At 33.6% G+C, this 27,702-nt stretch overlaps 1 protein-coding gene across 1 annotated transcript in view; it reads left to right on the top strand.

Annotated features, from left to right (window-relative positions):
• Positions 1-27,702, top strand: part of LRP1B (LDL receptor related protein 1B) — a 1,963,100-nt gene that overhangs the window by 1,453,754 nt on the left and 481,644 nt on the right. Inside the window, exons 38-41 of the mRNA XM_025404289.1 lie at positions 12,449-12,575; positions 12,710-12,861; positions 13,158-13,282; positions 14,389-14,760. Of these exons, the coding sequence (XP_025260074.1) occupies positions 12,449-12,575; positions 12,710-12,861; positions 13,158-13,282; positions 14,389-14,760 (776 nt within the window). The remainder of the gene's footprint in view (positions 1-12,448; positions 12,576-12,709; positions 12,862-13,157; positions 13,283-14,388; positions 14,761-27,702) is intronic.

The following is a 27,702-nucleotide window of genomic DNA, read 5'->3' as shown; positions in this document are numbered from 1 at the left end:
ACAGGCATGAGCCACCGTGCCTGGCTGTAATAAATTATTATAGCCTTAAAAGATAAAATTTGACCAATTGCTTGACTGTGAATCATTATTCTAAGGCAAGAAGGAACATAGTTTGAAAGCTATGCAATCCCATAGATACACTGGAAATGGATGTTTAGTTTGTTTCTAATAAAGTATTTATTTGCTTCATAGTTGCAATAAGTCGATTTATATTGTATAGAACCCCTTGTGTCTGCCCTATTATAGATTCATACAGCTCAATTTAACAAGCCTCTTGCTGCTACATGTCAATCTGTGAATTTCCTTTCATTTTTTATTCAAACCTATTGTAGACCCTTAAGTTGATATTCCAGAGCTTCTTTTTCTTAAGTACCTCTTATCTCTCCACATCCATCTTAGCATATGACTATACCTACTTGTCTTTAGCTTGATTGAGAGCATTAGGCAAAAGAATCTTCATATACTCTAGTTTTTATTAATTTATTCAATGAACATTTATTGAGTGCTAGGCACTGTGTGCCAGGACATGTCAGCATCCATCCATGTCATCCTCAGCCTTCAATTCAATACATCTTGACAACATACTAGTACATATGAAAGACACTTGTAGACACTGTGAAGTATGCTGGCATGAATAAGATGCTGCCTCTATTCACAGTGAGTTTTCTGTTTAAACTGAAAATTTAAACAAGTACACATTTCAGTTAAAGGAATAGCGTCACTTTGTAAAGACTTATTTTCAGGCACAATAAAAAATTGATCAAACTCAAATTTAAAGCTCATATCCAAATGTCATGTTGAAGTAATAAGTGTCATAAGATCACTATAAAATTATCTTGGGTTTAATGCAAAAATGATAGCATATAATTAGAGCAGGTAGTAAAAATGAGGGTGGTAGCAGCAATAATAGTGACTAGTAGAAGTTTTATGGAGGAGGTTAGAAGGAAAAGGAGGTTTCTGAGATGGGGTAGGTATATATTGCATGAAGAAGAAATAGAATAATTAAATATTTGGTAGTGGCAAAGCAAAAACCATCAGCAAGAGTATAGGTACATGAGTTACACATAGGGAAGAGCAGGTGATGTGGCTGGAAGAAAACTTGGGTCCATATAATTGTTGGTAGGACTCACTATATATTTAAAAAAAAAAATGTTGGGGTCACGCCTTCTCCAGTTTACCAAGTGAACTCCAAACCAGTCCTGGACCCTCTCACCTCAGCCTTCCCTTGGTCTCAAACAAAACATAGAAGCTAAGATCAGAGGTGTGATGAGAGTTTATTGAAGTTGTAACATTCTTAAATGTAAAGCATCCTTAAGAATGGTAATTTATCATCCCTGTGGATTAGACAAAAGGGTTCTTTCCCTGCCCTCAAGCCAAGTAATAAAGAGAGCTAGAGACAAATATGTAAGAGGGAGGCTAAAATAAAGAGAAAATAGCAGTAAATGAAAAAAATATTCTATACCTTTTTTCACTGCAAATCCCAATGCCAAAGGGAGTCAGATCAAATTTGGAGAGAGGGAAGAGAATGTGCTCTAAAATTAATCTTAACTGCATGATACTGTTCACTTAATGGTAATTGGCTGGGAAGTTATGGGATCTTTCTGAGACAGCAAAGTTTAGAGAGGAAATACTCAGTAGAGCATACATGGAATCAGTAGTTGGATAAATATAAAGTCATTTCTAACTTATTCCAACAGAGTTCAGGCTCTGTAATAAACTGTGATAGTATATGAGATTACTCAAGAAAGAGTGCCCAAAAAAGAAGTTTAGTAACAAAAATCAAGAATGCTTACAGATAGGGGATAAAATGATTAGGAGAGAGAGAAAAAGAACAACAACAACAACAACAACAAACAAACAAACAAAAACAGCCATTTTGAGTCTTTGGAAATTACTGAACTGTAAAAGTCAAGGAAAGAGAGTTTAAGGAACAGTGTGCCAGCAATAAAGAGGTCAGGAGACAGAAAAAGCAGAGAACAGAACACGTAACTGGTGATGAGGATGGTATTGCATATCTTTATGAGCTTCAGAAGATGAGTAAGGATAGAAGCCAAATATAAAGAGTAGACAAAAGAATGATTAGAAAGTGGAGCTAGCAAATACAGAATAAACTGATGGAAACTGGGTGATGAAGGGAAAGAGAAGAAATAAAAGATAAGTTGAGGGGATTGTAGGGTATAAGGTTTTTCTTAATATGGGGATATTGCACATATTCATAGGCAAAGGGGAAATCAACTAGTTGGAAGAAAGAGGATGGAAATGATTGTAAAGGGGAGACAAATTCCAGGGAGCATAGGAGGAGCCTTGACAAGGAAGAAACAATAGGGCAGAGCAGGAGGAATCAAGACAGAAAGCAGGGAGGCAAGATCTGTATCTTACATTGGGTATCCCAGAAAGAAATTCTAGAATGGGAAGTCAACTTAGGACCTGAAAGAAACATCGTCAGTCGAAAAGGGGAAGAAAGAGATCAAGCAAATATTTAATTTTGAACATAATCTTGGCCTCAGACTGATTCCTGGAGGGACTCTAGAGTCTAAACTTTACCTCACAGTGATGGAACTTGGTATTCGGACTCCAAAGTAGTCAGCCAGTGGATAAGGGCCACTCTGGGAAAACAGATGCTCTCAACATTTCTGACTGTCAGCACTTGTGGGAGAAGAGATTCAAGTGGCCCAAAGATAATCCTCCAAAGAAAGTTGTTTGTGTGAGCTGTTAGGGACAAAGGTCATTTGAAAGCTCAGAAATGGTAAACAGCATCTGAGGTTGTTTATATGGAGCACTGATGGTGTCCACTATAGTTTGGAGTCCCCACTTAGACATTTATTATTTTTACCTTTGCCTCTGAGGTATTTCTAAACTTCTTGGTCTCAAATGCCTGTATCATTTTAGTTAATTGGGAGGATTAAATGAGGTGGGTGCTAGTTCTTTTCCCCTTCGGAGATGGAGTGAAAGAAGAGATAGAATGTGGAGATCAAATGTATTTCAGAGGTTAAATTGATGAAACTGAAGAAAGTCACAACTGCTAGTCTATATTTCTAAGGTTTTCAGCTTTAAGTGAATAGGTTAAGTTTTTCCAAAGCTATTGTAGTCAGTATTTCCCACAATAATGAATCAAAGAATTTTCAAGCAACATGAGACTAGCCGGGATGGATTTCTAGAATCTAACCAGGAATTTTATATGACATTGAATAATAATGCTCGGCAATGTACAGGTAGTAAAGAAAATAAAAAGAAAATACGTACCAAAAGGAACAAAGGGTTATAGATCAAAGTTGGCAGTTGTAATGGGTTAACTTTGAGTTACCAATCAGGTGGTGAGGCCTGCAAGCTCGTGGTGAAATAGTGGGAAGTCAAGAGTAGACCAGGGTAGGAGTAGAGAGATAAGGTCCAGCTGGTATGAGTGACCCACACAGCTCTCTACATTAAGCGAAGGTGATGCTAGGGAGGTCCCTGGCGCAATAGAGATGAGGTACTATGATCTTGGGTGTTCGCACGTCATTAAGTTCCATAGAATGTCAGCAGTGGAAGGAGAAGATGAAAAAGCTGCCAGCCGGTGGTAAAGCAATAAATAAATGGTGTGTAATTGTGATAGATGATAATGCAGTCAAGGAAAACAGAATATGTGAATTCATGCTGTAAATGTTTAAGTGAGTATAACCTCAGAGAAAGGTTTCTTTCTTCCTTAAAATGACTTCTCTACTTCTATTCTGGATACAAATATCTCCTCAGACATTTCATGCAAAAATCATTCTCTTCTATTTTATCATCCTTAACTTGTTCCTTTCAATGAAGCCTTTCCCTTTTGCTTTCAGATAGGCTCAGGTCACTCTCATTCGATAACACGTTATTAATGTTATTACTTTCCACATGTTTTCTTCTCAACTTCTCAGAATCATGATCTATATCCATTGTCTCATCATTTAACTCCTAAAATGGATTTCAGCTTCTGTTGTTATACAAGAATTTCTAAATTTATTTGCAGCCAAATCCAGATATTATTATTATTATTATTATTATTATTATTATTATTATTGCAGGTTTTATACCATTTGCCTTCTCCAGGACAGTTTTCTACATTGATAGTCTATCCAAGGACCCCTATTTTTCTTTAGCCTTCTCTGTCCCTGCATTTTCTGGTTTTCTCTGAGGCCGCTCTATATAGCTCCTGTGAGCATTATATTTTATTCTCTTTATTCTCACTTAAGGCTTAGTGTGTCATTCTCTCTATTACTATATTTCTCTTTTAAACCCATCTAATCCCATGTTTTTAAAATGTAAATCATGCTTATATAGTGAAATATAAAAATATAATAAATACATGCAAAATAGTAATAAAATATCTTCACCCCTTTATTTATATTTCTGATATCCTTTACAGTTATTTATTTGAGTATCTGTCACTGAAACTTAAAATGTCCCCCTACCTCTCATCTGCTGCCTTCCTTTCTTAAAAATGGTATCTCTTTTCATGTTATCACAAAAGAGGTTGAAACTTTAGATTTTCCAGTATTTTTTCATCACCTATTTCCATCTGTCAACAAGTCTTCTCATTTCTTTGCTCCAGATGACTGTTAGATTTTTTTTAATTTCTCTCCATTGCAACTACCAGCTCAGCACTGACTCAGCAGGAGGATCTCAGTAAATATTCTTGATTTCTTAATTTTGAGACCTCAAAACGAGAATTACATGTGAGTCCACAAAACAAGAAATCTTTGACATATGTAGCACTATTTAAATATTATTTTCTCATATACTTTTACTTCTTCTTAAAAGCATTTTTAAAATACTAATTATGTCACATGGATGCATTTTTTCCATATTCATAGTTAATAGTAGATATACTTATTTAAATGTTAAACTTGTTTCCAGGAAGTATTTATTACTGCTTGGAAATATTAGAGAGATATGTCTCCGTATACTTTTTCCATATGTTTATTGACTTGAATTTAGAGAGAAAATAAAAGACTTAAAAATGAAGTCTTGTAAAATTATTCAAACATTGATTTCCAGGTAATATTACATAGACATTTAAGTGTCAACATTTATATCATAGGAATAAAGTACAGTATTTTAATATTCTGTTTGAAGCTAAAACATGGCAGATGGTGTTGCCAAGGGAAAATGCCAACCACAATGGAGTGAATTAGCTGAATTCAAAATAAAAACATGCCTTGAAAAGTGGGCACAAATCCTGTTTTTGAACAATAGAGACTTGAACTCTTTTAAAATGTAGCCAAATGCAAAATAGGAATCATGTATGAGTTTAGTTTAGCTTAAAAAATCAGTTTCTTTCATCTATCATTGACTCCTCCTCCTCCTCCTCCTCCTCCTCTTTTTCCTCCTCCCCCCTCCCTCTCCCCTCCCCCTCACCCCTCTCCTCTTCCACTTCCTCTTCCTCCTCTGGTATTACTTGCTTTGTGAAAATTGAAATATAATAATTTTCTCCATGCTAAGAAGTCATTTAATACTAACAACAAAAAGATGTATAGGAAGCCCCATTATGATGTTAAAAATTTTGGTTAACTTCCCATGGTATGTAATCTCTAACTGAAACACACATACTGTAATTTTGTTTTATTTCCTTTTAAGCACCAGGATATATGGTGCCTCTCTTAATTTAGCTCTATATTTCTGTGACTGTAAATAATGTGCTGAAAAGTTTTTCTTTCCATAGCAAAGATTCAAATTGACATGGGATCTCGCTGTTCTATAAGTACATATTTTCAAATGGTCTTTGATTATGTATGTAATTTTTTAGTATGCTCAACAATATATAAAAGGTCTTGGTTGACAGCTTAACACCTGTTAAGATAACAACAGTGTAGTGTAGTTTGATACCATCTCTTAGAGTATATTTTGCATCTTAAAGCAAGGGAACACATATGTAAAGGAAATGGAATAAATTTGATTTACCATAGGAATGATGCTGGGTAAGATAGGTTGCAAGTCATGAAACAAATTAAAAACTTCTGTATAATATTTTGATAATTCTAAGTCAGCTCATGAGCTCTAGAAGTATAAGCTCTGGGCAGCTAAATGTTAAATATTTGGTAAATTCATAGTTATAGGAAAATATCAAATATATATTGAATATACAAAAGTGCATAAACATGAACTCTTCAAGAAAATTATAAATGTGAACAAGCTAATATTATATGTACATGTATATGTTAGGTATTTAAGTGAGAAGGTGAGCAATGAAGCAGGGTGTAAATACATATATAAAATGAAAACTTAACTATAACATGGTATAAGTTTAATGTGCTATGAAATATTATATATGTGTGTGTGTATATATATATATATAAATATTTTTTGTTTGTGAATAATTTCCACTTCTCCAGTGTGTGCTATTCATACACATAATAATTGTCCTATATAATTACTCAAAATCACAATGTAGTGAATCAAGAAAGGTTCAAAGGTAAACTTAGGAATAGCAGACCAAGAAAGGCAAATTAACAAATAAGTTAAATAATTTTGAAGCTTAAACAGAAAGAACAACTCAAATGGCCTATATCTTTATTTTGGCCTAAAAGAAAAAAAAAAAATTCGGAAGTTTTTACAGGAAAGACAACTTTTCTCACCACAACACTTCAACATTATCATTGTTCAAGCCCCTACATTTACGACTTAAAGAGACTAGCAAATGTTACATATTTCTAATCAGCATGCTTCTCAGATACTTATTTACCCATTTACCTGTGCCATTAAACAGTTAACTTCATGAGGGTATCTAAATCCAATTTCTTTTGTATCATCAGCTCCTAGCACATAATAGATACCTAATTAAATATTTGTTGATGAGTGCATGAGTATAATGCAAGAATAAGTTTGATAATCAACCACAAAACCAACAATAACAAACAATTTGCAAAGTGCAGTAGTGTCCAAGGATAGACTGCTTTTATATTTTCATCCTTTTAGCACAGCATTCTGCTCCCTGTGGTTGAGTGCTTTTTATATTACAGGATTCTTTAATCAATAGCAACATAGTTAAGACTTGAAAAATGATTTGAGATAGGCCTGTAATACTTTCTCAACCAAAACTGCACATAAATGAAGAAACAGAAAATGTGAATAAGGCCTCAGAGAAAAAGAGAAAGCTCTACATTTCATTTTATTCCTCAGGGGATAAAAAATGTCCATTTACTCATAAAATATGTTCAAACTTTTATAATATTATCTTATTTTACTTATGATCTGAAGATGTAGCCATGAACATGTTGACTTATAAAGTATTCGGTTTGTATGAATTTTGAGTGATTCTAGTGCATCTGCTAAGAAGTTGGAAATTACAAGCAGCTTTTGTCAAATTAAAAGCTTATGCTCATGTAAAGGCTAGCTACTATTGTTTGTCTGTAGGGTTTTTATTTTGCTTTATTTTTTGTTTCTCTTACTTTTTGCAGATAGGATAACCCACTGTTGACCCCCACGCTAGGAGAGGACACAATGACATTCTCGATTCTCTTCTTGACCAAGGCCAACTGCCGACATAAGAGAATTACCTGATCTTCATTTTTGTGCCAGCATGAACATTTTTTGGTTATCTCAGGTTTTCTTTATCATATGTGACAAAGGATCTAAATCATACTCACTTAGGGAAGGCAGAAAAGTAGGAAGAAATGGCACATTTATTGTAAAAATTGCAACTCAAATTTGAGCTCCAGGGAAACAGTTTAGCAGTCAAAGAAGATAATTTTAAATCCAGATAAAATGATTAATTCCAACTACTCTTGCTTTTCACAACTGCTCGTATATGTAGAGTATAAGGATAAAATTTAATAATGTTTCTCTTAAAAAAATAGACTTATTTACTATTTTCTTTCTCTCACCCTATTACCCTTCTCATACAAAAATCAGAGCTTTGTCACCAATGTTAGCTTTCTCAAATTTATTCATGGGCATTTATAATAATTTGAATGTGAATTTTTTCAGCTTGAATATAACTGCTTGTGACAGGAAAAAATTTTTTTTTTTTTTTTCTGAAAAGTGTATACCTGAATCTAAACTAATTCTGATGTCAGTCTGTACAGTTGTCAGAAAATAAATACAATTAACTTTCAGGGTCCATTAAGAGTTTGCTAGGTCTTTGGGCACTCCAGTGCTACCAAATGTGATCTTTTTACCTATTTATCCAAATGTCAATGATTAGTTGGAAATTCACTCGTGATATGTGTTCATTGCACCATTTTCCTGCCCAAAACTGTTAAAGTCTAATTAAGACAATACAGATATTTGTATTAAGACAATTACTGATAAAATTTCTATAATTCTGAAAGCCACATTTAAATGTCCCTTTTGAAATTATATGTTTTTAAATTTGTAAGTGCAAACTTATTTAAATAAAGAACTTTTCAGTTTAGTTTAACAAATACTACTTGATTATTTACATAAAATTCAATTATACAATATAGCATTTGATTTGGACAAGTTTAATATTTTCTGGATTTGAGAAAGTATTTTTAGTAGGGCTCCATGTACACAGTTGATACTCTAAAATCAATTTTTCTTGGCTGTATCATGTAGTCAACACGTATTTCACAACTGCACAATTTGAACTCAAAAAAGTTCAAAATCAATGGTAATTTTGTCACTCAATACTAATATCAGTAGGGTCTCAAAAACCAGGTACAAATATTTTCATTTCTTCCTATTGCTGAAGACCACATTTAGATACCAAGAATCTATGTTCATTAATGATATCTCAGGTGCATCTATGTAAATTGTTACCTTAAATGACAGGTCTCTTCATGCAGTTTTACGAGCTCAGAGAGGGTTCTTTCTCTACATTTGGTTTATAATCCCCAAAGATTCTCAAGGTGCAAATTCTATTCATTTCTTTACTTTCAATTTCAATTTAAGGAGCAAATAAATTATTATTTCCTTGACATAAAATGTTTGCTTAATTTTGATAGATTTAAAACCTTTTACTTTTATTCAGTTGATAAATTATTTAACTCTAAAAGTGATTCCTACACAGTAAGATTTGGCTTCACGTATAATGATAGTATATCTAATCACTACTGTTTTCCACAGAAAAAAAAATTGTGTAAATTCTGGATTAAAAAATAGTTTTACTTAGAATAATTTTATACATTTTTTTTTTTTACATTTATCTCAGCCTTTTGCATAAAAGTATCACAAATTTAAAAGACAGGGATTACTTGGAAAAAAACAGAGAGAGACTTCTTTCTCAATGCTAAGACATTTTTCATTATTTGTTTTGTGTGTGTGTCCTTCCTTCCTTCCTTCCTTCCTTCCTTCCTTCCTTCCTACCCTCCCTCCCTCCCTCCCTCCCTCCCTCCCTCCCTCCTTCCTTCCTTCCTTCCTTCCTTCCTTCCTTCCTTCCTTCCTTCCNTTCAAGTGTCCTTCCTTCCTTCCTTCCTTCCTTCCTTCCTTCCTTCCTTCCTTCCTTACTTCCTTCGAGTCTCACTCTGTTACCCTTGCTGGAGTGCAATGGTGTGATCTTGGCTCACTGCAGACTCTGCCTTCTGGGTTCCAATGATTCTCCTGCCTCAGCCTCCCAGGTAACTGGGACTACAGGCACGTGCCACCATGCTAGGCTAACTTTTGTATTTTTAGTAGAGAAGGGGTTTCACCATGTTGGCCAGGCTAGTCTCAAATTCCTGACCTCAAGTGATTCGCCTGCCTCGGCCTCCCAAAGTGTTAGTATTACAGGCATGAGCCACTGTGTCAGGCCTGTTTTGTGGTTTTAAATATGGAGATTTCTTGTTACACATCTTATGGCTAAAGAAAAATACCATTTGATATAATATCATTATATATTTCTGTGTTATCTTTCTATTTAGTGAGACAACGTATCCTAGGGAAGACAATTTAGGCCTGGATTAGTAAAGCCTGAGTGTGGTTCTTGGCTTGCCCTCTTATTGGCCATGTGGACTGTGGATCATTTACTTCCTAATCATAATTACTACAGCTCTGAGAATTAGGGCTAAGTAGATTGTTGGTACACAAGTAATTGTGCTTTTTGCCATTACTTTTAATAGCAATAAACACATTTATTTGTGCACCAACCTATAGTTTATTTGATCTATTCACTCAAAATAATATTTTTATTAGTGCATTTGCAAGTAGATTAACATTAAGTAACATGTTTAATATACACATTTATTTATTTATGTGAACTTTGGAGTATGTTAAAAATAGATGATAAGAATCAGATTAGATGAGTTAGCATATGTCTGTCCTGGTCTCACAGTGCCTCCTTCACAGTATACCATTACCTGCCATTTTAATGCATATTTTTCCTTAAAAATTTAAGTGCAGCAATGCATTTCATCTGCCAGTTAGTTATTTTATATGGAATAATATTTTTCATCCAATGAGAGCATACCTTAAAGTCTTAAAAATCTTGACGTTAATAAAAGTGTAGATTTTTAAATCTACTACTTCTTTGATAATATCTTACCAATAAAATATTAGTTGGATTTTATGCTATAAAGTTTTTCCTTTCTGATGTATAAAGCTTGTAAATATGATTGAAATTTTCTTCAGGATTAATATAATTGAGATTGTAGCCGTACCTCATTTTTGTTTGTCTGTAAAACTCTAACATGTTTATTTTACACAGCATTTTCAAGAAAAATATCAGCTATTAAAACAAATTAAACAATATAGATAAATAATACATATATTTTTATTTGGTTAAGTATCAATTTGTACTTAAATAACTCCAGTGAGTATAAACAAAATATAAGTCTTTAATTTTTCTGTTTGCAGTCTCACTAATTCTTATGTGACTATTCACATATATTATTCAAATATGCTGATGAGGCTGCAGGAAAAAGGGAATGCTTATACACTGTTGGTGAGGATGTAAATTAGTTCAGACACTGTGGAAAGCAGTTTGGAGATTTTACAAGGAACTTAAAACTGAGCTACCATTCAAATAATCCCATTACTGGGTATATACCCAAAGGAAAATGCATCATTATACCAAAAAGACGCATGCACTCATATGTCCATCCCCCTGCTTTTTGCAATTGCAAAAATGTGGAATCAACCTAGGTGCCCATCAAAGGTAGATTGGTAAAAGAAAATATACATATATACCATGGAATACTATGAAGCAATAAAAAGAATGAAAACAGCCCTTTTGCAGCAACATGGCTGGAGCTGGAGGCCATAAACCTAAATGAATTGATACAGGAACAGAAAAGCAAGCACCACGTGTTCTCACTTACAAGTGGGAGCTAAGCATTGAGCACACATGAACATAAACATGGGTACAAGAGATACTGTGGACTACTTGAGGGGGGCAGGAAACTACCCATTAGGTACTATGTTCACTGTCTAGGTGCAATATACCTATTAAAAATAAAAAATAAAAATAAAAATTGCACCTATTAAAAAATAGGTGCAATATACCTATTAACAATAATTTTTTTTATAATTAGGAAATATACACCCAGCTTTTGAATCAATGCTTGCCATATTTTTAAAACTTTATTCACTGCTGATGTCTGATAGTTGGATAAAAACTTCACTAGATGTAACTTCAAATTAAGAATTAAGAAGGAATTACATTTATCTAAAAGCATGGATTTCTGTAGAGTCCTATGAATATTGAATTTTTTGAATGAATGAGTGAAAGACATGGATTATACACATTCTGCTTTTCTACATTTTATTTTATGGCATGTTGTTTTATTTTGGCATACTCTATGTGTTCTTTCTGCATGATATTTTCTTCCACATCCTCCCCCATCACATTTTGTTTTAGAAGATTACTAAAATAAGAATTTCTGCTTTTGCATAAAACTGTATTTTAAGATGACTTCACAAGATAACATAAAATTCAAACTAGAATAGTTACATTTAGCAGTCTAAGTGGACAAAATAGAAAGTTGTGATGCATTCATGTCTATATTCATAAATTAAATATGTATTTACCACAAAATTTCTAATTACCTGGTGCTGAAGGAGTAACAGTGAATAAAAATAGAGGAGTGATCACTGGCCTTGTTGAGTTTACAGTCTACTGGGGGCAAAAAATATTTATAATAAATGATAATGTAAAGAAATACAAGTAGAAATTTGCCATTCTAATCTGTGCTGTGAAGCAGAGCACATGGTACAGGGAAGACACAGAAGACTTCTGGAAAGAAATAGTTGAGACATGAAAAGTAGGAAGTAATTAGGCAAACAGGTTGGAGAAGAGCATTTGAGACAGGAAAGAGCAGGCACAAAAGGTATTTTGGTAGGATGTTGAGTGCATCCTATGATTTCTATGACTGGTTAACTCTTTTTTGACGATAAAATTATTTTATTGGAAACAAACACACTGTATATTAATTTCTGAAATGTATTATTTTTGTTCTAGTGTGAATGTTACTGCTGTTATTATTAGTAATGTCTTTTTATATAGCTCTGCATACTACAGATAAATGTACATAAATACTACAAATTTACAATTTAATTTCAGCCTCTTATTCTGGACTGAATGGGGACAAATGCCCTGTATTGGAAAGGCTCGTTTGGATGGCTCAGAGAAGGTTGTCCTTGTAAGCATGGGAATAGCATGGCCAAATGGCATCTCCATTGACTATGAGGTCTGTTGGATTTCTTTTCAGTATTTAAAGTGCATTAGCTGACAACTTTCATTAACCCACTTTCAGTGTTCCTTTATTTTCTTAATAAAACAATCAAAAATAGTCTGTAACATTACTTCTCAATCGATATTTAGGAAAATAAATTGTACTGGTGTGATGCTCGCACAGACAAGATAGAGAGAATCGACCTTGAGACTGGAGGGCATCGCGAGGTGGTGCTGTCAGGAAGCAATGTGGATATGTTTTCAGTTGCAGTCTTTGGGGCTTACATCTACTGGTCTGACAGGTAATTTATTTTTTTATAAGTATTTGAGTCTCAAAATGTTATTTCAGTGCCAGTTGCTTTACCCTTGTAGGATTTGCCATTTATTAGCAAGGTCACACAAAGGATCTCACAAAGCCATGTAATTTCCACAGAAAAGGCAGGCACTATTGCTATTCCAAGCTCAAACATTTCAATGTCACAGACTAAAGTTGGTTTCTTTTCCTTCTGTTGGCCCATCTGTTATCTTCAGCTTAAGTAACTGGCTTGACTTTAATTAGTCGAAGATTGTTGATCATGTATGTTCAACTTTTTGGCAGAGCACATGCAAACGGGTCCGTCAGAAGGGGCCACAAGAATGATGCCACAGAAACGATAACCATGAGAACTGGTCTTGGAGTCAACCTGAAGGAGGTTAAAATATTTAACCGAGTAAGAGAGAAAGGTCAGCACTCTTGAAAGAATACATAATACATATATTTTATGTGATTTCTCTCCAATTTTTAAAAAACATTTGTCAAACTTAGAAATTCTTATATGAGTCTAAAACCTCAAAACCTTATCTTTACATCTAATTTCCTACAAATATCATATAGTAGCCTAATACAGTAAATATGTCATATTTCATACAAAAACATATTTGCCCAGGACAGCACAGGTACATGGACATGTTACATACCTGGCATGTCTTGATTATAGGTTTTGGCTAAAGAATATAGAAAAACTTGATACATGTATTGATTGGATAAAAAGTAAAAGCATAAGTAGGATACTAGAGAGTAAAAGGCAGTTGAAATTTTTATACATAGTATGAATCATATTATATATAAGTGGTTATGATCCCCAACGGTCATGCTGTTAGTGTAAAATATTTCCAAAGTCATTACTTCCTTAAAATAATGTATTTTAAACTTATAGGACAATGATTTGGGTATTTAAAATGTGTTTACCTCCATTAAAATAAATTGTAACTAACTTGTTTATATCAAAGGAAGTTATAATAATGTTGGAGATAATAATGAATTCACAGAGAAGAATCAGACTGGTGAATAAATTTTAAGTGCATATTATATCTTCCCTTAAAATTGGAGTAAGAACTTATGCTCAACATGTTTAGGAGGTTGGGCGCATTGTAGCCATAGATTTGTTTGATACTTTCCATGTCTCATAGATAGAGTTTAAAGCAGTGCATTATTTCTGGTGAGATCAATTCATGTTTTGAATGAACAATGTATGAAACACTATAATCTAAGGATCAAGTTTCAAAAAAGACTTATATACTTAACTGGCTCATTAAGGGAAAAATTTGATACTTAACTTGGATGGTGAATGAAACAGAATATGATTTTCTAAATAAGAAACCCAAGATTTAAACTGCTGTGATTTTTTTAAAAAAACAGTACTTTTTAAATTTTTTATTAATCAACTTACAATTAAGAATAAAAAGAATACTCAACATCAAAGTTTTAATATTTCTTTATGGAGAATTTTGTTTGAAAAACAAAAGAAAAACATAAACACGTGCATGTGTGTATCATTTTTCTTCCTTAGGGACCAATGTTTGTGCCAGGGACAATGGTGGCTGTAAGCAACTCTGTCTTTATCGAGGAAATTCCCAGAGAACTTGTGCTTGTGCCCATGGATATTTGGCAGAAGATGGAGTTACTTGCCTGAGGCATGAAGGCTATTTGCTATATTCAGGAAGAACAATATTAAAAAGTATACATCTTTCTGATGAAACCAATTTAAATTCCCCAATAAGGCCATATGAGAATCCACATTATTTCAAGAATGTCATAGCCTTGGCTTTTGACTATAATCAAAGAAGAAAAGGTACCAACCGAATCTTTTACAGTGACGCACACTTTGGAAATATACAGCTTATTAAAGACAACTGGGAAGACAGACAAGTAATTGTTGAAAGTAAGTACAATAATTTAATTTTAAATAGTTATATGGAAACGATATCATTTAGGTTACTAGAGACATAATAGTGGTAATTGCATGTAGCAATTACATTTTCCTAGAGTTTATATTGAGAAATTAATGTGGCTATTATCATTCAAGCCCCCCAACCCTACCGTCAAATGTCAAAGAAGCAATTAACTGCTAGCATGTACAGCAAATTATGATTATTAGCTTCTAATCATGGAAGGTTTAATATATTTTATCATACTGTTTCTTATAAATAACTGCACTAAAATTCATGAAAAATAGTTTTTCAGTATAAAACTGTTTTAATTGATTTTTTTTTCCAGTGGGCAAATTGTATCTTTAAGAATATCTCTTCAGTAATATTTAGTTAATCATGGTTTCTCAAGCAAACATCAGAGATTATTTTGTGTGTATGTATATAGCAGACTTGATGAGGAAATGTTATAGAAATGATCTAATATTTTTAATGTTTTTATGGGACAAAATTATTCAAGCATAATGTTCAGTGTGGATTATCCACATAATTTAGGGAAACGTTTTTCTTGTCATTCAAGTTTAATGAAAACCATCTTCTTATTCCTCACACAACTTTTTTCTTGATGTCTTTGTGTGATTTCCATATATTTCCCACTCTTCCAATTTCACTATTTGGAAATCATTTTTTTCTTTGCTTTCTAAATTGCAAAGTAATATATAAATTTGTTGTGGAGTGTTCAAATAATATGGATTTAAATATGAAATCCCTGCCTCATCTCTGAAACCATTAATCCTGTTTACTTACCCATAACTGACATGTGACATGCCCCAGAATATTGTTATGTGTGTGAAATTTTTAGTTATAAAAGTGGAATGATACTAAATATATTACTCAGCTAACTGCTTTTTTGCTTACTATATATTGCAAAGTTTTTATTTTATTGCATGAGTCTTCATCTTATGCTTTTAAAAGCCTGTACCTAGTTCTATACTAAAGGTAAGCTAGTTTATTTAATCATTTTTTTAAAAAACAATTTAGATTTGAATAACTAAACTACAGCTGTCCAAGCCTGAATGTGTGGTGGACATTTTCTAAAGAATGAATACAGTGAGTGTGTCACTTCAAGGTGAATGACCTACTGTATGTGTTGCAAATGGTAAAAACCAAACTCTGAAGTAAAACATTAGAAGTCTTGTAACCACCACAGTAACCTTGACAGCTTCCCAATACTTAACAGGCTTTTCTGTTGAGATGGTGGTAATATTAATGCATGTGATTTTGGGGTATTGCATAATGAAATGTGTCAACATTTAGAAGATATGCATAAGTTAGAGAACCAATATTTTCAAATGACATGATAAAATCGTGCATGAATAAATGATTTATTCAAAGTGCAAGATAGACCAATGAATTTTAATGTAATAGAGGATGAAAAGTTCATCACCATGTTTTCAGATTCCACACTGCAACTAACCTTTAGGTAACTACCACTTGTCACGTGTAGGTGTAGTATGAAAGAATACCCAGTTATCTGTAAAGGTTATTATTAAAACACTCTTCTCTTTTCCAATTACACAACTGTGTGAGGCTGGATTCTCTTCATATACTTCAACCAAAACAACACAATGAGAGGATAAAGAGGCAGATAGAAGAATACAGCTGTATTTTAGTAAGACAAATATATTTGTAACATTGTAAAACAATGATCTTTTGTTATTTTTTTTTTTTTTAAGAAATAGTTACTTTTCTTAGAAGGTGCTATTTAGATGAACACAATTAATGCATTATTCTAACTTTAAAAAAATTGGTAAATATTTAAAACAATTTATTTTAAGTTTAAATTTCTAATACAGTAAATAGATATAGACTTGACCTACATACACAGACTCTGGAGCCTTCAATCATGATTAAGAGTGTAAAGATCCTTAGACCAAAAAGACTGAAAATTGCTCTTCTGGACTAAGTATTCAGAAAATATTTAGTACAAAGCCATGAAAAGCATGACGTAGACAAGGAGTCATTTGGTGCAATTGAAATGCAGGTAATATGACATTAATTGGTGTGAGATGAAGTAGGGAATGACATGTTGAATGTCTTGGTCTGCCAAAATAAGCAGCTTTAAAAAGAAACGGTTTTATTTAGGTATAGTTTACACATCATACAATGCACCACCAAGTGCACACTCAATCTTTTTTGGTATATTACATTATAATTTTTAAAATTGGGATAAATATACATGTATATCCACATATATAAAACAACATTTGAGATTTTATCTGTTTTTAAGTGTACAATTCAGTGGCTTTTATTACATTCTCAGTATTTTGCAGCCATCAACACTATGTTTCTGAAACACTTTCATCACTTCAAGTAGAAACTTTGTGTAAGGCAATATCTCCCCATTTTCCCCTTTCCCTGGGCCTTGGTGATGGATATTTTCTGTCTCTATGAATTCACTAATTGTAGAAATTTCATGTAAGTGGAATCATCATATATTTGTCCTTTGTGCCTGACTTACTTCACTTAGCGTAGTGTTTTCAAGGTGCATCCATGCTATAGCATGTATTAGAACTTCATTCTTTTTATGGCTGAATAATGTTTTGCTGTATGTACATACCACATATTTTTTATCCAATCATTTGTTTAAGGACACTTGGATTGTTTCTACACTTTGGCTGTTATGAATAATGCTCCAGTGAACGTTGGTGTACAAATATCCAAGATAAGATGATGAAAAAAAAGAGAGTGTTGTAATGCATATATATATATATATATTTTCATGTAATAGAGTATTAAAAGTAGTATTTATGTTTCACGAGATCACTCTGTGTTATGTTCAGGTTTGATGACGTGTAAGGCTTGTGAGGGCCATGTCTGAAGGCAAAGATGCCCTAGGAAGTTTTGTCATATTTTAGATCCTGTTTCAGTAAATTAAACTGAAAACATTTTAATTAAAATATATACACAACCAAATCATTCTAATCCTCTCATCCAAAATCAAAACCAGTAGAATCATGACACTTTACCGACTGTAGGGAAGTGTTGAAACATATGGAAGGAAGTGAAACAGGACGGCCAGGAGTTTGAAACATTGGTCGAGCCTGAGGTTCAAATCACAGTTTGCTGTTCGTTTCCTCTGTGCTTCTATGTGTTTATTTCCTTACCTACAAAATGGAAAATCACCCCATACATTTTCTAAGAAAATTTTATGAGAAAGGGTATTTTAAAAATATATAAATAAGCACGATTTTAATACAAAATTATATTACTGTATTTGTGACACATTTGTGGATCATTTAGGACAGCGATCTTCAACCTTTTGAATAACAAGGACTGGTTTGATGGAAGATATTTTTTCATGGATGAAGGCAGGGGATGGTTTTGGGATGAAACTGTTCCACCCCAGATCATCAGGCATTAGATTCTCAAAAGGAGCACACAATCTAGATCCCTCATAGTAGGATTTGCACTCCTATGAAACCCTAATGCCATTGCTGCTCTGACAGGAGGTGGAGTTCAGGTGATAATGCTGAGTCACCTGCTGTTCATCTCCTGCTATGCCTCCTGGTTCCTCACAGGCCACGGACTAGTACTGGTCTGTGGTCCAGGGATTGGCAACCCCTGACTGAGGATAATGATCTTTGTCTTAAATTATTTTTAGCATATGAATTAGGGTAGTTAGACAGTCAGAAATAATTATAATTATTATAGATATAAAATAGTGCATTAAGGTCTGACTAAAACTTAAAATTAGTTGGCATTAATAGTTTGTATGAATCTTTCTGAATATCCTCCCTACCCCACCCCGCCTCCTACTAAGAAGTTGCCATTTGCTTAACCATTGCAATCCTCTCTGAAAGCTTTTTAGGCAAATGTATAGGTTAACTTGCCAGACCAAAAAAGAAAACAGACAAAACAAATCAAAACTAAAACCCTCAAAACACCCAGTTATTGGCACATATAAATAAATACAAGTAAGGTGTAAAATGTGTTTCCATCTAGGTATTCCACTTTATTGAAGTTGAAGAACTATATATCGCTTTGTTACATCTCTAACTTCTTACCCAAAACTATATTCGTGTTTTTAAGTATTCATGTTTTAAATATTTAACTAGATTCATATTTTTAAGTATTAAAAATATCAGAGAGTTCTAAATTTCACAATCAGATTTAGACTTTGATCCTTCGTATGGCTGAATATAAGAAATGGATGGGATAAAGGCTTTCTTCTTTAACATCCCAATTCACATAGAACGAACATTTTGACCTCAGGTTTAAAAGATGACAAGAGCCATTAAATACAATTCAATATTTCATTAAATATATTAAATACAATTCATTAAATACATTAAATACAATTCAATATTAAGTGCTTACAGTGTGCCATAGATTATTAGTTGTGAGTGAATAAGGATGAAAATGTCTTCCTTCTAGCCTTTGGAAGTTCACAGTATAAAAAGAGGAAAATGCAATAGTTCACTTTTCCTATGAAGAATCAAGATCTCTGGCCAAGACACTGTTAAAAGTCTACACTTTCAGGCCATTTCTGACTTTAAAACCACAGTAATGATTTGTAAAATATATTTAAGATGAAAATTATATAGAGATAGCTAATCCCAAAAAGTAAGATGGACTTTTCTTTAAGTGATAAACAGACCAGAAATACAAAGCAGAGACAATGACTGAAACAGAATTCTGAGATTCCAGGCTACATAGACGCTACAGAGAGACAGGATCTAAAAAAAACTTACTTAAACTAAGGAGCGGGGAATCCTGCCCCACAGGGAAGCAAGGCTGAAATAAAGCCGTGTCATCTACTGTTAGGCCAGTGACTTGTTGGAAGTGACTAACCCTGGAGGCTTAGAGGCCACAGAAACAGCCTTATGTCCAGCTCTGATTCAAGTCCATTGCAAGTTATGGACTCTGCAAGCTCTCATATGCTCTGTGGAGCAAAAACTCAAATGAGTTATGAAAGAGAAGGCTGCACTTTAAGGCGCAGAGGTTGAATGAAGTCCATTCTAAAACCACCCAGCAGAGAGAAGTGAGTACTAAAAAAGAGGTTAAAAAAATAACCCCTTTAGAATACTCAAATTCAATTTCCACAACACATGGATTCTTAAGAAAGACAGCTTAAAAAAATCCCACCAAGCAGAAGATGAATGGAAATGAAAATGGTAGAAGAATCTGAAGAATATTTACTTAGGGTTCATCAAAGAGGCAAAGGAAAAAAAAGTATGAAAAGAACAAGAAATAGGGACATCCAGGAGGCCAAATATATATATGTCAGAAAACAATTTGTTAAAATTAAAACAATTAAATATCTTGGAAATAAAAAAAAATCACTATAATTAAAATTAAAAAGAAATCTAAATTGATAAAATAAAAATTATATTGGACTAGTGAAAGGGAGAATGCATAAATAAGATGCTATTTTCATTAATAAACATTAAGAAATTCATTAATAAAAATTAAGAAATTAATTAATGTTAGAGACAGTAAGATACAAAAAACATGACAACACTTGTGAGGCTTAGAGGATAAACTAATAGATGTAATAGTCTTTTAGCTAATAAATGTTGACAAATGGCAAAGAAGAGAAAGACGGTAGAAAAGTAATACTCAAAGTGATCATGACACAGAGTTTACTAGAAATGAAGAAAGAAATGTCTCAACATAGAAAATTTGCTGTAAGCATTGAGAATAATAAAATTAAGTCAGTAGTTGAAGAAAAACTTCACAACAGCATGAAAAAAGGAAAATCTTAAGATGCTACCAGAAGTAGTAGACACTGTCTGCAGAGGGAAGACAATGGTATTTAAACAGACTTCTCATCAGCAACAAGAGTAAAATCTTCAGACTACTAAGGAAATATATAATTCTATAACTAACTGAATTATTAAATATGGAGGGAAATAACATTTCTTTTAGAAATACAAAGTCAGTAACAGTATATCTATATGTTCCCACTAATAAAAAAAAATGTAAAGTAATGACTTAAGAAACTTAACAGCTTCAAACTTAAACGAGTGTCCTCAAATACCTGTAATCCAAGTTAACAAATTTCACATTTTACATTGTAACGAAGTATATATGTTTCCGTTTTACCAAACAATATGCTTATTTTGTAGGATGCATTCTGATGTTGTGTTTTAACCAAACATAGCATAGAGATGTTTTTAAAAAGTGAACATTGCTTAATATAAATTCAAATGGTGTACCTACATTCAATGACTAATTGAGAAATGTGGTTAGACCTGGAGCGGTGGTTCATGCCTATAATCCCAGCACTCTGGGGAGCCGAGGTGGGCAGATCACTTGAGGCCAGGAGTTCGAGACTAGCGTGGCCAACATGGCAAAACCCTGTCTTTACTAAAAATACAAACATTAGCCGGGCATGTTGGGACATGCCTGTAATTCCAGACTGAGATATGAGAATTGGTTGAGCCTGGGAAGCAGAGGTTGCAGTGAGCCAAGATTGCACCACCGTACTCCAGCCTGGGTGACAGAGCATGACCCTGCTACTGCACTCCCCCCACTTGCCCCCCACCAAAGAAAAGTAATATGATCTTTAAAAAGCTACTCTTAAGGTAGTAATAACAACAAACTATGCACAAAACATTAATATAGAAAATTATAAAACGTTTGCAAAGGACATAAAAGATCATCTTAAAGGGGGAAAATGTTACTTTCATGATGCAAAAAAATCAATTTCCATAGCTATGGAAAATTAGCCCAAATTATCTGTAAATTTAATGTAATTCAAAATGCCGAAATGTCTCAGTGTGGTGGCACACACCTGTAGTCCCAGCTACTTGGAAGGCTGAGGTGGGAGGATCTCTTGAGTTCGGGGTTTTGAGGCTGTAGTGAGCTATGATTGCACCACTAAATTCTAGCCTGGGTGACAGAGTGTGACCCTGTTTCTAAAACCAAACAAAAAACAGCCAAAATGATTTTTTTATTGAAACTGCACATGTTGTTAGTAGAATTCACATACAAGAGCAAAATGTCAAGAATGGCAAAGGCAATTTTGAAGTAATATGCATTTGTAGTCTCTCCTTGAAAAATGTCTTTATTATTAAAAAGCTAAAGTAACACAATATAATATTACCAATAAAAAAAAATTAAATGGAAAAGAACAGAGGGCTCAGAGGCAGATCCATCCATATATATATCTTGTATGTAAATTGGTTATACATTGCCTAGTTGGCATTACAAATATAAAATAATGAATTGAGTGTAATGAATTATGCTAGAACAGTTTATATGCAAAGAATGAAACAAAATGTTATCTCCAACTCAAACTATATTCAAAAATAAATTTCAAGCATTTTAATGGTGTAAATATGATGAGCTTTTTAATATCAAAGAATATAGAATATCTTTATAAACTCAGGGTAAGAACAGATTTCACAAATTATACACAGAAACAAATCAGGAAGTATAAGTTTGGTATATTTTATCTCACTGAAGTTAAAAACTCTTTGTAGCAGAAGCTATGAAGAAATTTAAAAGACAAAACAAAATACTAGTGGTGTATAGTTGTAATCCTTAAAAGCAACAAAGGATTACAACTGAAGTTTATATAATGTACCGTTACAGAGATGAAGATAAATATGGACAAGTTATGCTAGGGGACAGAAAAGAAAATATAATAAAGTATAGTCAATCTCTCCAATTATCAAGAAAATTTATAATGAAACAATGAGACTATCCACCCAAAATTTGAGAAAAGTTTTTAAAAGTTTTGTAATGAGGAGAAACCATACTTTCACCCACAATTGATGAAAATGACAATTTTGTACAACCACTCTGAAGAGCTATTTGCAATATTTTGAAATTGTGAAATGGTACATATACTTTCACCCAGCAATTCACACTTTTAGAGAGAATAATGGTTCATTGTGCAGTACTTAAAAAAAAAAAAAAGAACTAGTGCTACATCTATTTACATAGTTATCTTAAGCACAATTTGATTAAAACAAATAATACAACACAATAAAAATGTTCTCATGATATTATGGTTGATGTGATGTTGAAAAATATGTAAACAATACAACACATTATTTTTGAAATAACATAGTAATATTTTCAAATTTTAGCAATTTATTTTGATAATTATATCATCATTATGTGAGATGTTTTCATTAGAAATAGAGGGCAACTCCCTGTACTAATTTTTGATTTCTGTAAGCCTAAAATTAGTTCAAAATCTACAAATTAAGCACATTAAAAATCATACACCATCAACATCTTGCTTTCTCTGGAGAGATAAAAGAGAAAAGAAAGAGAATGGTATTGAGAGAACTCTGTATTTTCAACAACAGCTATAACAAGTTTGTTCTTAAAAATATGAAGCATTTATAGCAAAATGGTAAGGTTTGTCAAGTCATATTATTCTCTCTACTATACATCTAGAACATTTAATAAAGTAAATATAAATAAATGACTTTCAAGATAATCACTTTTAAATATTAACATAGATACCATTAGTAAATTAATTGGTCAAATCTCATATATATGCATGTTTGGAATTAATTGCATTAGCAACCATGTTGAAAGACATGATAGTTGCCTCCTATCTGCCCTTCTTTTCTCTAATTTATAGGCATTGACCTTTGTTTAATCTCCATCTTGATACTGTTAACAAATTGCCAGGCCGGGCGCGGTGGCTCAAGCCTGTAATCCCAGCACTTTGGGAGGCCGAGACGGGTGGATCACGAGGTCAGGAGATCGAGACCATCCTGGCTAACACGGTGAAACCCCGTCTCTATTAAGAAATACAAAAAACTAGCCGGGCGAGGTGGCGGGCGCCTGTAGTCCCAGCTACTCGGGAGGCTGAGGCCGGAGAATGGCGTAAACCCGGGAGGCGGAGCTTGCAGTGAGCTGAGATCCGGCCACTGCACTCCAGCCTGGGTGACAGAGCGAGACTCCGTCTCAAAAAAAAAAAAAAAAAAAAAAAACCAAATTGCCATGAGATATAATTCCCATGTTTGTGATTAGGATTCAAACTTGTAAATAATAGCTTTATAATATTTTTAGATTGCTTTTTCAAGTCTCCTGGTAGCAATACTTCACTTTTTTTGTTTTGTTTTGTTTTGAGGTGGAGTTTTTGCTCTTGTTGCCCAGGCTGAATTGCAATGGCATGATCTCAGATTGACTCACCACAACATCAGCTTCCCAGGTTCAAGCAATTCTCCTGCCTCAGCCTCCTGAGTAGCTGGGATTATAGGCATGAGCCTCCACACCCAGCTAATTTTGTATTTTTTTTAGAGACAGGGTTTCTTCATGTTGGTCAGGCTAGCCTCGAACTCCCAACCTCAGGTGATCCACCCACTTCGGCCTCCCAAAGTGGTAGGATTACAGGCATGAGCCACCGTGACCAGCCAATATTTCACTTTTAAGTTATAATTATATTTCACTGGAAATATCTTTCTTGCTTCTTTTAAAAGGGCTATTTGCTTATTTTTTAGAAGTGTTTCAAAACACATTTGATTTTGTTAATCTTTTTCTGACTTAAAAAAGCTAAAAATTCAGCTTACAGAAGGCATGTATTTTTAATTTGCTTATAGAATACACACAGTCATTCTCAAAATGTAAGAATTTTAGCTTTTCAAGTTTCAGTTTTCATAAAACCGAAAAGGATACTTTTAGTCATCTACATTTATTAGCTAAATCAATTTTAAGATTACCTATTTAGATAATTACAATGATTGGAAAGGTCTAATAGAGCATTGTTTGATTAGGTACTGAACTTGCTAAGATAGGAAAAAGGTAAAAATAAAAGATGAAGTTGTCCATAGAGAGTTAGCAGGATGGGAAGCATAGGTTAATTTTTATGGTCCAAAGGAAGAGAAAGGGTAACATGGTCATTGATTATGGAGAGCAGAACCTGGAGTCAGTCATGATTAGTGAAAAGGAAAAGAAAATATGAAATCTCCTCTTCATTTTGTTGCAAGTATAAATTAATTTCAGTCTGGCTTCCATGAATTCAAAATTTTTTGAGTCTATCTCAAAAGATGTCCTGTTGTAGATTTGGGGAAGAAAAATCATTTCCTCTATTCTCTTAGCTTCTGTGGCTGAGATCTGTAAATTAAACTGACAAAAGAAAGGTTAATAAGAGAAAAAGCATATGAATTTTGTTTGATGTTAATCTTTGTATGTGCAAGGAGCCATTCATCGAAAAAAAGTAAAGACCTGAAGAAAAGGTTAGATAGAACTGGAAGAGTTATATGCCCTTTTAACAAAGCATGAGAAATTGTGGAGACCTTACGAGCCAAAGGAAAGGGGTTGGGAATTCTATGGGCTGTAAATTATGGGAGGATAAATACATGCTCTAAATTAATGAAAGATAATGGTTATTTTGTAAGGTTTTGTTTGTGTGGATTCTTCTTGGTGCTTTCTTCTTCTCTGGTGATAAAGGTTTTTCTTTCAGGTCTGAGAGAGGGGGACACCTTCACGAAGGGAAATGTATGCTCTGATATTCTTTAGATGGATGAGCTTTTCCTGTGTCTATTGTTTCTCAATTGCTTTCAACTCAGAATAATCCTATGTCAATGAGGCATATTTTGGGATGGAATAGTTTTATAATGAGAATTATAACCATAACTAGACAGAAAGCTGAAAAGTTTTCTGCATAGGTGTTCAGGCTTGGTAGACTCCCCCAGTACATCATGTTAGAAGATCTAACAAGGTTTCTGTTTGCAGAATCAGAAAATCCTGAGTTACATCCATGTGAAAGAGAGTTATAACCAATGTTTGTTATAAAACTTGAACTTTACTAGAAATCTGTGGTTGGCTCTGAAATTATTAGAGTTAGTGAGGCTGATTAGGAGTGGATAGAAGGATGAACAGAATGAGACTGGAAAACTGACACACCCATCACAAGATAGAGATGCTGGGTGGACTCGGGGATAGTGATTCATATATGAATTAACGTCCCAATATTAGATCACTGCCATGTAAGCTCTGTATAGGTGAGGGAGGCTGGGGATACTGAGGTTCCTAATTCTTGACCAGAATTATTTCTGTTGTTAAAAAGAAAAACTTCACCCCAATTAATTTTAAGGGAGTTTAATTGAGCAATGAACGATTCACAAGTTGGGCAGTCACCAGAATCACAGCAGATTCAAAGAGACTCCAGTGCAGCCATGTGGTGGAAGAACATTTATAGATTTAGAAAAGGGAAATGACATGCAGAAATTGGAAGTGAGGTACAGAATAGCTGGGTTGGTTACAGGTTGGTGTTGCCTTATTTGAACACAGTTTGAACACTCAGCAGTGTATGAATGTTTGAAATATGGCCACTGGGATTGGACAAGGCTCAGCTATTATTACAGGTGCATACTCCTAAATTAGGTTTTCAATCTTCTTTACCTATTAAGTTTGGTTGCAGTTCGTCCACAGAGACTCACATACAGAAGTATGAAGTTCTTCTCAGGCCATATTTAGTTTGCTTTAACACTGTACTGAATGTCATTTTAAATTTAATTAAATATGTTTTATTTTTATTTATAATCTAGGACTTCAAAGATTAGTTGATATTGATTAACTTTGGTTGCAAAACAAACCATTCCAGAATCCAGTGACATAAAACAACTGCTTATTTGTTCTACTATTTATGGGCTGGCTCTGTAGTTCTTCTCATCTGTGTTAGCTCTTCACATTTCTGTAGCCAGCTGGTGGGTCAGATGGTGGCTGGATGATCAAGATGGCCTCTCTCATATGCCTGGCAGTTGGCAGACTGTGTGCTGAGTAACTAGGCCACAAGTCTGTAATTATCCAGTAGGATGACTTGAGATGGTCTCAAGGTTCCACATGGGAGCTGGCTCAATATGCAAAGATATTTTATAAATCTCTGATTGCACAACAATTACTAATGTCTCATTGGCAAGTTACATAGGCAAGTTCAGATTCAAGGGATAGAGAAACAGACTCACTGATTGGGAGGAGCTGAAAATGGGCTGCAAACATATTTGGAGGGGAAGAATGTGTAGCTTCTGCAATCCATGCAGTGGATAGGTTATTATTCTGTTTCCAGAAGCTCCTAAGTAATACATTAAACTATGGCCTCGCTTTGTAAAACTCATTTTCTTTTTTTATTTTATATGTTATGTTTCTTGAAAACTAATAGTAGATTGTGATAATCATACCTGGTTTATCCATGAGCTGTAAATCAATCTATATGTGATGGTGAAGAGATAAAATGAGGTGGAAAAGGATTATTTAGTGGGGAAAAGAAATAACAAAACTATAAAGGGGTCAATAGATTTAATGACATTGGGTTGATTCTGTTACCTTCAAGATTGTAAGTGTTTACCCATGTAGCTCAAATAATGCTGATGTTTTTTTCTCACAAGTGTGTCATAATTAGTTGCTATGAAGCCACTTTAAATAACCCCATGTTTCTGTGTAAAAAGAACAACTGGTTGATTTTTTTGTTTGTTTGTTTGTTTGTTTTTTTGTTGTAGTTTTGACTTGAATGAGGTAAGTTGTAAGTGACAACTAAGGGAAAACAATTTGTGATGTAGGACTAGAAGAAGCATTTTTCATAGGAAGTAATAAAAGAAAGTATACATATTAGAACTATCCTTTTGAGACATTTATGGCAAGAAATCAGCAGATAAAATCAATGTACTGTGAATTATAAATAGGTCTTTGACGGGCTGGGTGATGAATTCAGAATTTCTGAGAAAACTGTAGAGCACCTGTGGAAATAAGCAAGGACACAAGTGAATTCAGGGTTCCCCTTGAAAGATGATCATAATTTGCAGGAATGAAGTTGTCTGTTATTGTTTGAAAAAGCAAAATATTTCAATTTTATTTACCTACTAATATGTATATGAAAGTCTTGGGTTTTTAGACTTATATGCAAGAATAAACAAAGCTTACTGGAAATAAAGAAGTTTTATTTACATATTCAACCTACTATTGTGAGCTTTTCAGTATATCTGGTT

Source organism: Theropithecus gelada, chromosome 12, assembly GCF_003255815.1.
Source record: "Theropithecus gelada isolate Dixy chromosome 12, Tgel_1.0, whole genome shotgun sequence".
NCBI classification, from domain to species: domain Eukaryota; kingdom Metazoa; phylum Chordata; class Mammalia; order Primates; family Cercopithecidae; genus Theropithecus; species Theropithecus gelada.
The sequence above is the reverse complement of the archived record's forward strand: the minus strand, read 5'-3'. Positions and strand labels throughout refer to the sequence as shown.